This window comes from Beta vulgaris, chromosome 5, assembly GCF_026745355.1.
Source record: "Beta vulgaris subsp. vulgaris cultivar EL10 chromosome 5, EL10.2, whole genome shotgun sequence".
Classification (NCBI taxonomy): Eukaryota; Viridiplantae; Streptophyta; class Magnoliopsida; order Caryophyllales; family Amaranthaceae; genus Beta; species Beta vulgaris.
The window spans coordinates 8,963,909-8,977,478 of record NC_079206.1 but is presented as its reverse complement, the minus strand read 5'-3'; the positions used below and the strand labels follow the sequence as shown (position 1 = coordinate 8,977,478).

Sequence of the window (13,570 nt, the reverse complement as noted above, 5' to 3'; positions counted from 1 at the left end):
TTTTCTTGTAGTTTTCAAAACCAAGACCTTCCTTCCTTTTGGTCTGTGGTTTCTCAATCCACTTAGGAACTTTCATGATTTTGCCTCTGTTCCTTGCGACAACCAGTTCCTTTTTAAGATTACAGATCTGTTCCTTTAAAATATTTTTCTCTTTATTTATTTTTTCAATCTCAGATCTGTATCCTTTCAAAGGGGTTGATCTTATATCAAAGGAACTCAGAACAGGGACAAATTCCTTCAAGTGTGAAATCTCTAAATTAATTAGATAATTTTCATTTTTCAAACTCTCATAACATTCTTTGATTTTTAAGTTTTTATCAAACAAATCAAAAAATCTAGTTTCGACATCAGTTCACATTTTCTTAAGCCATTCTATGTGTTTCTTGCAAACCTTTAAGGCTTGTTCTGTTTGTTCACGTTTTTCACGTTCATCTCTACATTCAAGAATTGCATCATAAAGAAGATCATATATTTCAGTCCTAGTTTTACCATCTAGTTCTGACTCAAGTCCATGTTGACTTACCTCAATTTTTTCTTCATCTTCTTTTTCGTCAGTGTTTGCCATGAGGCAAAGGTTTGTTGTTTCTTCAGTTGGTTGTTCCTCTTCTTCTTCCGTCTCTAAGTCTCCCCAAGCAGCTATCATAGCTTTGCGCACATTTGCCTTAGAGAAAGGTGCTTTTGATTCTTTGTTCCTTTCAGCAAAGCGTTCCTTGTTCCTTTCTTTGGTTTTGTCGTTTTCCCAAAGAGGACATTCTTTAATGAAGTGATCTGTACTTCCACATTTATGACAAGCAGCTTTGTTAGAAAATTTCTTAGTTTTACCTTTGAAGTTTCCATTCTTCATGTTCCTGTACATCTTTCGAAATTTTCGAACCATGAGGGCTGCTTCTTCTTCTTCAGAGTCCGAATCATCTTCATCATCTGCTTTGAGAGCAATTGATTTTATAATGTTAGTAAAACGAGTAAACATGTCTCGGATGCTTTCTTTGGATTTCATGCAGAACAGTTCATATTGATTCATAAGTAAATCAATTTTCGATCTTTTAACTTCATTAGTTCCTTCGTGGGTTACTTCTAGTGAATCCCATATTTGCTTTGCGGATTTGCATCCCATGATCCTATTATGTTCATGGGGTCCAAGTCCACAATGCAATAATTTAATAGCCATGGCATTTACTTCCATTTTTTCAAAATCAGATTTGTCATAATCAGAGAGGGGTTTAAGAGTTACCTCTTTTTTGTCATTTGTAGTTGTGACTTCGAAATCATCAACTTCAATGACTCTCTATACCTGATAGTTTTCAGCCTTGATGAATATCTCCATGCGGTTCTTCCAATAGTTGTAGTACTTCCCATTGAACATAGGAGGCCTTTGAGTGGAATAACTTCTTCAAGTTTCTCGGTGGTATTCATTGTTCCTTGGATCTTTTCCTCAATAGGGTTTCCTATCTTACGTGAGTTCTAGCTCTGATACCAATTGTTATTTCCCTAGGAACACTACAAGAGGGGGGTGAATTTAGGTGTAGAAATAAACGTAACTTTTTGCGGAATTTAAAACTTAAACGAATAAACAAGCTAAAGGAACACAAGGGATTTTTACGAGGAAAAACTTCTTGGGCCCAACAAGAAGAAACAACCTCGACCACTAGGGATTTAAACTCAACACTTTCACTAATTAGGCCAAACAACTCTGTTACAACCTAATTCTAACTCGAGCCCTACCTTGAGTTCCTAAACTCAAGTTCCTGAACCACTGTTCCCTTAACAGCAGTTCCTCTCAACTTCACTCGAAGTTTTCTCACACATACAAGCTTCACTCAAAGCCTTTCTCTTACAGAACTTCACTCAAAGTTCCCTTACCCCAAAAACCAAAATACAATTGATCGAAATAAGCTTAGTGGAATTAGAGTAAGAAGGCAAAGAACAAATGGCTATTATGAGAGAATGAAGGCACTGACACTTAATAAGTTAAACTCACTTAATTACTTAGTCAGACACAATTTGGAACTTATCTAGACTTCTATATTTATAGTGTTAATCATGAAGAACGTGGGATTAATGTTAGAGTACACGTTTTAATCCATTTACCCATGATGTTCCTTCCCCTAAGGAACACGTTTTACATCATGTCCCATGATCCCATGAACTATAAATGAACGTGGATAAAATGCAGCCATTACTCCTAAATAATAGGAGTTCCTTGAGCATCATCCGAAAATCAGTTTTTATAAACTCTTTTTATCTTTAAATCTGAATTTCTAATCTTTAAGAAAATAATATCTTTGAAATAAAATCTTTCTAACAACCGGATATTTATTTTCTTATTTTCCGAAAAATAAAATATTTTCCAAAACAGATTTTCTTTTTAAAACTGATTTTATCTTTTGAAATTAGAAATAACTAATTTCCTATAATCTAGGCATGACTTACTCCATTATCTTTTAATCGTTATACTAAGTACACGCCTAAGTCTAGTTCCTTATATTAGTTCAGTTCCTTTAACATATTTGCTAAGTGCCACTTAGTTTGTTCCTTACAAAGGAACAAACGCTTCATTCTCAAATATTCTGCCACAGTTCCTTACCATTCTTTCTTTGTTCCTTTACATTGGAACTAGAAAATAAAACGCCTAGCTTCTATTATTCTTGATCCAATGCTTGCTCCAGTATCAACATAGAAACTTCTTTACTTAGCCTTTGAAATCCTCTCTTGACTTCTTCATTGACTTCGTATTCTCCCAGTTCCTTGCATTGATACCTTAGACACCATACACTTAAATAATTCATTAGTTCACTACTTAGTTTGTTCCTTTGTTTCTTTGTCATTATCAAAACTAGGGTTCAACAAAAGTGTATTCAAGAAAACCTTCTGGCTAATCCCAGCTGCCCTTTTCTTGCTGCAAAGTTAGATAAGTTTCTTTTGAAACAGGTTAGGCTGTTAGAATTCCAAGAATTATATTGGAAGACTAAAGCAAAATTCTAGTAGAATAAATGCTATTTGCTGCGGTGATATTGCTGCGGTTTTACCCATACGCAGCAATATATCACGTAAAAAGAAAAAATAGAAATTGACAATATTGCTGCGGTTTCATTAGAAAACCGCAGCAATATGGTTTCAACGATTATATTTCGAAAAAGTTTGACTACTTGACCGAGACATATTGCTGCGGTTTTTAGCAAAAACCGCAGCAATATATTAAAATAATATTAAAAAATAATATTTTAATATATTGCTGCGGTTTTTAAAGACAACCGCAGCAATATCATTAAATAATATTAAAAAAAATATATAAAAGGCGTGCAAACCGCAGCTAGGGTTTATTTTTCGTCATAATTCTCTCAACCTCCCTCCTCTCCCTCTTACTGATTCTCTCAATCTCCCTCCTCTCCCTCTTACTGATTCTCTCAACCTTCCACCCTTCATCTTCTACCCTTCACTCTCATCCCTCGTCATTCACCCTACACCATCCTCTCAACCTTCAACCTTCGACCTTCGACGTTGATTTTGCCGGTGTTTTTCTTTCTCTTATCTTTTTCTTTCTTGAAACGAGAAACTGAGAACCAGATCCGGTTTTTCATTTGTTGGCAAGCTTCGACCTTCGACTGCTTCCTCCTCATCTTTTTCTTTCTTGAAAACGAGAAACTGAGAACGAGAGGCGAGCGAAGAGCAATGGTGATGAATCGTTGGCGGATAGGCGAGCGACGATCAATGGTGGCGAGCAAGGGGTTCTCAAATGAGATCCGGTTCCGGTGTTGTTGGCGAGCGACGATCCGGTTGTTGATGATGAATCCGGTTCCGGTGATGATGAATCGACGAGAGGCGAGCGAATTTCAACCAGATTTCGTTCGATTTTTTTCGTGTTGTTGATGAATCCGGTTCCGGTGTTGTTGGCGAGCCTGAACCTTTTTTTTGGATTTTTTTTTCTTTTTTTTCGTTTCCAGATCTGTGATTTTTTTATTTTTAGGATTTTATTTTTGTCGTTTTTTAGATATGGTTTTAGATTTTTTTTTTGTTATTTTAGAGATCAGTTTCTTATTTTTATTTTTGTTTTTATTATAGTTTTTTAAATTAGTCTAAGTTGTAATAGTTGCTTATTTTGTTTTTACTTTTTGATTTTTTGTATTATGTATGTAATTAGTTTTTTTAATTTTATATATTAATGAAATTTATGTTATTTCATCTTCATTTTGTATGTGAATTGGATGGATTGTGGATGGGTTAGTGGTATGGTTTTAATATTTCAAATTTAATTGCAAAATTTCAAAAAAAAAAAAAATTTTTTTTTTACCTGTACCAGTACCTATTGCTGCGGTTCTGGGCCAGGAACCGCAACAATATTACCTTTTTGGGCCACCTTATTTCACCACAATTCCTTATATTGCTGCGGTTTGGTCATTAAACCGCAGCAATATTACGTAATATTGCTGCGGTTTAAAACCGCAGCAATATTATTAATACCTATTGCTGCGCCCTTAATTGCTGCGCGCCCTATTCCGCAGCAATAGGGCACTTTTTAACCGCAACAAGTAGGGTTTTTTCTACTAGTGAAATCAAATCATCTAAAGCTTAGTGATTCCAATACTAAGTATTACCATGCCTGTGCGTCCATTAGAAGAAATCGAAATTTTATATCATCCATTGAGGATGATGCTGGCGTTGTCTTAGCAGATCCAAAGGACGTTGAAAATTGTTTTACAAATTCATTTGTTCAACGGTTTACGTCTAATCAAGAGTGTTTTTTTGATGAAAACTTAGATTTCTCTCTATTAGAAAATATCATTTCAGAGGAGGATAATATGCATCTGTGTTCTGAGGTTAGTGCTGAGGAAATTAAGAATGCTGTTTTTGAGTTAGCTCCTGACAAAGCGCCAGGCCCAGATGGTTTCCCACCTTATTTTTTCCAAAAATATTGGTCGTTAGTCGGTAATTCGGTCTGTCATGCAGTAAGAGCTTTTTTCTTTTCAGGAACTCTGTTAAAAGAAGTCAATCATACATTTATCACTTTAATTCCTAAAGTGGAATCTCCTTCTAACCCGAATCAGTTTCGGCCTATTAGTCTTTGTTCTACTATCTATAAAGTTATTGCAAAGATAATGGCTTCTAGATTGAAAAAATGTGCTCGGGAAAATTATTCACCCCTTGCAGGGTGCTTTTGTCCCTGAAAGGCTCATTCAAGATAATGTGTTGATAGCGCACGAAGTCTTTCATTCTTTCAAAAAGAAATCAGGGAATCAAGGGTGGTTAGCTATTAAGCTAGATATGGAAAAAGCTTATGATCGTTTAGAGTGGAACTTTATCTTTGCAGTTTTTAAGAAATTAGGTTTTTGTGAGCGATGGGTTGGCTGGATGAAGGAATGTATCTCCTCAGTTTCATTCTCTGTTTTAGTTAATGGGATCCCTGGTGATGTGTTCTATCCTTCTAGGGGGATCAGGCAGGGAGATCCTCTTTCTCCTTATATCTTTATTTTGTGTGCTGAAATTCTTGCTAGGCAGCTTCATTCAGCCAGCAGAGAGGGGGCTAAGTTAGTTGGTGTATCGTTGGGTCACTCTCGTGTTAAAATTCCGTTCCTAACATTTGCAGATGACACTATGATTTTTGCTAAAGCTTCTGTCGATAGTTGTACTGTAATCAGGGGAATTCTGGATAATTATTGTAGGATGTCTGGTCAATTAGTTAATTATAATAAGTATGCATATCAGTGTTCTCCTAACACTGATCCTATTCTTGCTACTTCCTTTGCCTCTATTCTGCGAATGGGTGAAGCTTGTTCTTTGGGTAAGTATTTGGGTTGCCCTATTATTGATAGTAAGGTTACTAATAACACCTTTGGGGATATTCAGGAAAAGGTTCAAGTTCAGCTCTCCAAGTGGAAAGCTAACTCCCTTTCCCAAGCCGGCCGCACGGTCCTCATTCAATCTAATTTAGCAACCAAGGCTAATTATCAGATGCAATGCTTCTTATTGCCATCTCATATAGTGGAATCTCTAGACAAGAGCTACCGTAATTTTTTCTGGAATAAATCTTCAGAATCTAAATCCCCTAATCTTATAGGTTGGGATAGAATCTGCAAACCAAAGAAGAATGGGGGTCTTGGTTTGAGAAAGGCCAAAGTAATGAATATGGCATTACAGTTTAAATTACTATGGAAAATCTTAGTTTGTCCTGACAACTTATGGGTTAATTTGGTGTCTAAAAAGTATATGAAAACTGATGGCTTGTTTGACTATAGAGTTAAAGCTAATGTTTCGTGGCAGTGGCGTAAACTCATGTCTTTAAGGAATAAGTTTAAGCCTGGTCTGCGGTGGGTTGTGGGTAGGGGGGATAAGATCTCTTTTTGGTTCGACAATTGGGTGTTTCAGTATCCCATTTGCTCAGTTTGTCCGGTCCTCAGGGGTTCTGAGTCCTTGGTTGTTGAGAGTTTTTTCACCCAGGATTGTCAATGGGATGCAGTGAGGCTTAGGGAGTTTGTCACGGAGGAGGTTTGTCTCGCCATCTGCAGCATCTTCATTCCTAGGCATCCTTTGGAGGACAAGTGTGTGTGGGCTCTTTCGCCTGATGGGTGCTATTCCGTAAAATCGGGTGTCCAGTTACTTCAAGGTTCAGGGCCTAAGGTTCATGGTTCTTTGCCTAGTGTTCCTTTCTTTTGGATTTGGAGTCTCCAGGTTCCTCCTAAGATTAAGTTCTTCCTTTGGAAAATCTGTAATAACGGGCTTCCTACCAAAAAGAGGCTGGAGGTGAGTCATGTCTTCCTTCCGCTTGAGTGTGTTTTTTGTAATCACCATTCTGAACATCTTCTTCATCTTGTTGTGGAGTGTCCTTTTTGTATCGATGTTTTTGATATGTTAGGGACCAGGTTTGGTTGGCCTTCTCTTCCTGGTAATCCAGAGGGCCTTGCTTTCATCGATTGGTTTTGTGCTTTAATTAAGAGTAGGTCTTTGACTGAGTTAGTGAAGATTGCCACAACTTGGTGGTTTGTTTGGTATGCGAGGAATGGTATCTCCTTTAGAGATGAGGCTTTTCCGATTGTTAAAGTTTGCTGGATGATCAAAAATTATGTGGATCGGTGTGGGGATGATCCTCTAGTGGTGGATCCTTCGCACCCTGGTAGTGGTTTGCTTCGTAGGCCCGCTAAGCTTTCAAGGCTGAATGTTAGTTGGGTTGCTCCCCCGGTAGGGTTTTTTAAGCTCAATTTTGATGGGTCAAAGTTGAAGGATGGCTCAGCGGCCTTAGGTTTTGTTATTAGAAATGAAGAAGGCGTGATCAAGCTTTGTGGTGCTAGATCTTTAAGTGCTGACTCTTCTATTTTGGTGGCTGAAGCTTGGGCTCTCAGAGAAGGCATTATTGGTGCTCGAATGCTAGGGATTAATAAGCTGGTGGTTGAAGGGGACAATCTTAGTGTGATTCAAGCTATTAAGCGTGTTTGGAAAATTCCTTGGTCTATTCATTCTCTTATTATGGATGCAGGGGAAGATTTGAAGAATTTTGCGGAGGTTAGTATCAACCATGGAGTTCGGGAAGGGAATGCTGCAGTAGATTGGATGGCTCATCGTGGTCATGTTTGTTCTAATTTAACTTATTGGTTTGAGTGTCCTGATCTCAATTTCTCTGTAATCATCCGAAAGGATGCTTTAGGGTGGCCCATTTCCTGGGATCCTCCCTAGTGGTTGTTTTCTATTTAAAAAAAAAAAAAAAAAAAAATTTAGCATTACTATTCGTTATCACTATCATAATATTTTTTATTTTTGGTTTAAAGAGTTAACATTTATATTGTATGGTAGTATGTAATATATTCATATTCATATTCATATTGATCTTAAGAACTGACAACTAAAAATTTTAAAACTACTTTCTTTCATCTTCATATTCCAGTTTATATCTAGGTTTTCAGAAAAAGAAAAACTCGAAGCAATAAATCAAGCACAAACAGGTATTGCACTGAAGCTATTTTCTTTAAAAATGATATTAGTATCAAGCGTAAGTTCATAAGTGTGTGTACTTATATCGTTTGTTTCATTTGAATGTAGAATGTGGGAAAATATTTGAGTGACCCTAGTCCCTAAGCCTAAGGTAACCTTCTTAGTCGCAATAATAGAATAATATATTAATATATATCCAATAAATTGGAGAGAGAATTGCCATAGATTAATGTTTTAATGTACTCTTAACCTTAACTTTTTAGTAGTGAGAAGAATATCCATTTTTATCTTTAAACAACTTATCTTGTCTGACATTTTCTTAATTCTCCCTTAAGTTGTCTGAAAAACACTTAATTATTATATCTAAATTTGTTTAATCTTATCTAAATTTTCCAAACTTATATTATCATAGTTATGTCAAAATTAGTTAAAGTAGACAGATGCTTATATATTGGTTTTCATTTTTTTTTTTACCTAATTCAATTTCTTGAACATATATATAGATGAACTCTTATTTTACCTCTCTCACTTTAACTTTGTTTTTTTAAAAAAAATACTTTTAGTATGTATTGGTCATGGATATGATTTTTTTATGATTATCATATTAGCTTACCTAAACCACTTTGGATCTAAAAATTGAATATTCGAGTTGTTATTGTTTTTGTTATATGTAATCTCTAGTCATAATCATGGTGTGTTATATTTTTTTCAACAAAATCATCTTTTTATTTCTTGTTTGGTAATAAAATAAACTGATTGCATTACTATTATTATTACATTTGCATATTTTCTTGAAGGGGCTAGCATCTCATGATAATGGTGTGGTATTCATTACCAAAAGTGAATAATATTTTAAAAAAAACTTATTAGACCAATGTACCCATTGGCTTGAAATTAGGTAATTTTTAAATTAATTATATTATATAAGTTTGATAGGTGTGATGAAAAACTTAAAGTTGTTATACTAACGCACCCATTGGCTTGTACTTAGCTAATATTTGTTTTATATTTGAAATTTCATATTTTGACTTTTTGAGTATCTTGTATTAGTGAAAAACTTAAAGTTGTTATATCAATTCATCTTTTTCATTGTATATTTTCTCTCTCCTCTAAATTGGTATTTAGCTTGAAAATAATTCCATAACTGGTTTTTGTGAAAATAATAAGAATGACCGCTTAGATAATATATGATTTTCGTATATAAAAAAAAGATAATATTTGATTTGTTTCCTTAATTGATAATTGGTTGATTGATTCCTTTAGTTATTGTAGTTGATATTATTTCCTTCATTGTTACACAATCGGAGGAATTAATTGATTATTGTTAAAATTATTTTTAGCAATGCCACGTGGCATAAGCAAGCATTAGGTCGAAAAGTTGAGGGTGAAGGAGAACAGAGGAAGGTTGAGGTCTTGCCACGTAGGACAATTTTTTCTTGCTTTAATATTATATATGATGGTAGAGGTGTTTTTTTTGTTCACTCAAAAAAATTGCAATATCATTAACAATTGTGTCATCAGTCATGATTGACATTGCTCTAAAGTTTTAGGATATAATGGTCATGAATTGTTATTCTACAATGTATGCCCATTCACTGAGATCTATTTAGCATTACTATTTGTTATCACTATCAAAATACTTTTTATTTTTGGTTTAAAGAGTTAACATTTATATTGTGTGGTAGTATGTAATATATTCATATTCATATTGATCTTAAGAACTGACAACTAAAAATTTTAAAACTACTTTCTTTCATCATATTCCAGTTATCTAGGTTTTCAGAAAAAGAAAAACTCGAAGCAATAAATCAAGCACAAACAGAACTTTTTATTGCACTGAAGCTATTTTTTCTACTTCTCAGTTCTTTGCCTGACTACCTTCGGCGCAGACAAGTTCAAAAAAGATTATATAGACCACTAGAGAAAAATACCATCACATTTGCAACTAAAATGAATGTACAAATCACTGCTTGGCAGGGAGCAGAAATCACTAGTGAAAAAAAAAACTCTACAATCAAAATAATAGGGAAAAAAAGTGAACTCTCTCTCCTATGGTGAAAGCCTAATTCAGCCAAGCAACTAAAACTTCCTAGAAGCTCCCAAGCAACTAAACTTTCAAAGCCCACCTCTTCTTGGCATACTCTATCGCCTCCTCCCTCTTCCTCGAGAGCTCACGAAGACATTCATTGTACTGAGAATCAATTGCGTTGAGCTCCTGCTTCAGTTCCTCATTGTACACATCTTTCTCCATCGGTGGCAAACATGACATGCTCAAACCATCAAATGTGATACTGCATCAGGTAACGAATATATGTTTTGAGAAACAGTAATACACAAACACCATTAAAAATAAGGCTCTCAGATGCAACCATCAATACCTGTTTGACTTTGAACCAGTATCATGAAGGCCATTCATCAGATTAAGTTCAACAGATATCCCTGAAGCAAGAGATTCTCGGGCACCATGGTCTTCTCCAACCCCAACTAGATCTGTGGTGCCATTAAACATACCAGATTTTAGAAGATGCCTGAGTGAATCCAGGGAACGGCTTGAACCAGATGATTTCTCATATGAACTGATGAATTCAGCAAGACTAAAATTAGAAGGTGGCCTATAGTGAAGCAACAGGTCTCCAATCAGCTGCTCCATCAACTGAACTATTGGCACCAAATCTTCTCCGGATAAGTCGTCGACTGCTTCAACCATCTCACACGCAATCGAAACGGTGGTATCAGTTTCAAGGTAAAATATAAAGTGAACGTTCTTCATATGACCTGAAGAGCAAAATATAAACTTAGTTTCCATCAGCAGATAGACAGACATCTCAGAAAAGGCCAGCTTGATTGATAGTTTGGCATACCATCTAAACCAGTAAACAGGAGCGTCATTGAGACAGAATTCTCATCTTCCAAATCACCTATTAACTTGAAGGTTTTGACATCATTATATCTTACTTCTAGAATTAAACGGTGAGGAGCTTCACAGCTGCTTTTCAAGCATAAACTAGAACCATTCTTCTTGGCATCAAGGTCTATATCCATAGAGTGAGGTTCAGGTCCAGACAAATAGATTGATTCTCCCATGTTCAGCATCACGTGAAGAGGAGTTCGCCCAGCTGGATTTTTTGATTCAAGAAATGGGTCCTTCAACAACTCCTCTGCTGATGGTCTCATGGAAGCTGGAACCAGACACTTTTCTATGAACTGCTTCATCTCTGGATCAGTTACCTTGCTAAGATTAGCTGGTTTGATACCCTACAAGAAGACCAATTAGAAAATTAATGGGAATCATAGGACATATTTTTTATCAAGCACGCCGCACAAGCTTTTCAAGTAATTTATCACTTACCGAGGTAACTTTCTTATAAATTTGAGCCGGATTTTTGCACTCAGAATAAGGGTAATCGCAAGTCACCATCTCCAGCATGCACATACCAAAAGAATAAATGTCGACAAGTTCATTGTAATCCTCCTCATACAACTCCGGGGCCATGAATTCAGGTGTACCTGCATCAAGAACCCTGACAGTTACATTCTGTAACTACATATAGACATAAATGCCTACAATAGAGTTAAAAAAGTACCAATAACACTTCGAGCCGTAGGTTGCTGCATAACAGTTGCCAATCCCAGATCCCCAATCTTGACTTCTCCAGTGTTCCCATTGACAAAGATATTGTCACATTTCAAGTCTCTGTGTATGATGCATGGACTCTGACTGTGAAGATATTGTAAACCTCTGAGGATCTGCCTCGCCCAGTTTTTGATAGCTTTCATATCGACATACTTGTGTTTTTTCCGATACCTACATAGTTCGACTTGTTAACACAACATCACAAGGGATTGAAAATGTGAATATACATGGGAGTTTTTTGTCAGCAAATGACGAATTAACAGAGAAGCACTCACTGCCTCAGGTTTCCGGAGGTGAATAGCTCAGTGATCATGTTGATAGTTTTACTTTTATCGTCCACCCAAGAGTGGTAAAACCTGATAATGTTTACATGTTTCAATGACTTCAACAGGTGAACCTCTGAATACAACCTCTCCAATTGTAGTGGTGACTGCAGTACGTCATCAATGTCGACTTGATTCCAAGCAACCTCTATTCCATTGACCTCATCAAATGCCTTGTAACTATCAAAGAAAGTAAAACAAAACAAAAAAAAGTTAGTAAACAGAATAGATTATATTTGAACTCCTGAGACAGTGAAGATGATCCACTATTAGCTAACTTTAACCCAAAAATTAAAATTTACAAAAAAAGCCAAAAAAAAAAAAAAAGCGAAAGCAACCACAATAAAAAACGTAAATCTAAAGACTGGGGAAAGAATCATACACAGTCTTGAATGCTCCTCTCCCCAGGATTTCATTATACTGAAGAGAGAGACAAAAAGAAAAAAAGAAACATCATCACAAATAATATAGAATTAAAACAAGCAAAAAATAATATAATATCAGAAACTCAGAAAGCATAGCCTGCAAATCCTTTAATACAGTATTTAATTACAAAAATAAACAAAAAGAAAATCAGATATTAGGCAATGTCGATGATTATGATGGATAAAGAACAAAAACAGAACAATTAATTACAGCTTACCGAATTGGCGGAAACATAGATCAAGGAAATTAATTAGAGATAAAAGAACAAAAGATTAATAATTCAACCCTAATATTTCGTTAACGTACCAAATTAAATCGGAAAAAATTCAGAGAACAAAAAAAAGAGGAATCGTACCCTAATATAACGGCCGGAAGGATCTTGCTCAGCGATATCGTCAAAATCATCAGAAAGTGGCTTCGCCATTGCAGCGTTCAAACAAGACTTAATCGAATCCATCAATTATGACAAGAAAAAGTAAATCGAAATCAAGAGATCGAAAAAAGCACAAAACAAAACTCGATATATCAAAGAACTTCAAAAGGAATCACAAGCGACGTTGCTTCTGAGAATGCTTCGCAAGCGATCAAATACGAGTCAAACGACGATTTAAAGTCGAGTCGACAAGCGACTAAATCCATCTTTGAATTATCCATTCGTAATTTCAGAGCTTCAACCTCCATTAACGACGCTGAGATTCGTAACTCTGTCATACCAACCCCAAAACCACCATATCACGTTGAATGTTTCAAGTTGTGAATTACGAGAGGAGAAAGAGAAAACACAATTGAATTAAAGCGATGATTTGGTATCTCTTGTGTTTTCGGAGATTCTGGAGATGAAAACCCTAGAATTTGGGGATTAGGGCTTTTTTTTCCCAAAAGTGAAATTGAAAAATCAAGAGCGTAAAGAAAAAGAAGAATTGTTGCCTGGCAGGTGTGAGGTATTGTTTGTTTTTGACTCCAAATTTATAGTCTGATGAGGCGCTCAGCTTCTGTCGTTTTTGTTGAGTAGCACGTCACTTAATTCCTTGGACCTACGCACTTTGAGATAACAAAATTATTAACAATTTTTTCTTTTACAGATTTTTAGGTATAATATTTTTTCTAAGAGAAGAATATTCTAATTATGTTAAGTTGCTATTTTGAACATATTCCATATTATTTCCTGAACAAAAAAAATATATACTTCAAGTTTATTTGTTTTTTTCATCCTTTTCAGTTTTCACGCTTTTAGACATTGTTTCGTTAATTCACATGGGAATTAACATCC

The 13,570-nt window shown here is 35.5% G+C and overlaps 1 protein-coding gene across 2 annotated transcripts; it reads right to left on the bottom strand.

The window, feature by feature from the left end:
- Positions 1-9,725: 9,725 nt before the first annotated feature.
- On the bottom strand, positions 9,726-13,248 carry LOC104892594 (probable serine/threonine-protein kinase WNK10). Of its 2 annotated transcripts, XM_010678572.4 has the most exons (8): positions 12,656-13,248; positions 12,257-12,294; positions 11,827-12,054; positions 11,502-11,722; positions 11,267-11,424; positions 10,779-11,172; positions 10,296-10,692; positions 9,726-10,208 (listed from the first exon to the last, which is right to left on the bottom strand). In XM_010678572.4, exons 1-8 carry the CDS (start codon positions 12,755-12,757, stop codon positions 10,025-10,027), a joined length of 1,722 nt encoding a protein of 573 aa, XP_010676874.1. In that variant the 5' UTR covers positions 12,758-13,248; the 3' UTR covers positions 9,726-10,024. The 2 variants fall into 2 exon arrangements, with proteins under 2 accessions (XP_010676874.1, XP_010676875.1); XM_010678573.4 differs by lacking the exon at positions 12,257-12,294.
- Positions 13,249-13,570: the final 322 nt, after the last annotated feature.

Coding starts and splice junctions, on each gene's coding strand:
- LOC104892594 (XM_010678572.4), bottom strand. CDS start 12,757: ATGGATTCGATTAAGTCTTGTTTGAACGCTGCAATGGCGAAGCCACTT. Junction 11,723..11,826: donor ACCTCCGGAAACCTGAGGCA/GTGAGTGCTTCT, acceptor CGAACTATGTAG/GTATCGGAAAAAACACAAGT. Junction 11,425..11,501: donor TACGGCTCGAAGTGTTATTG/GTACTTTTTTAA, acceptor TTCTTGATGCAG/GTACACCTGAATTCATGGCC.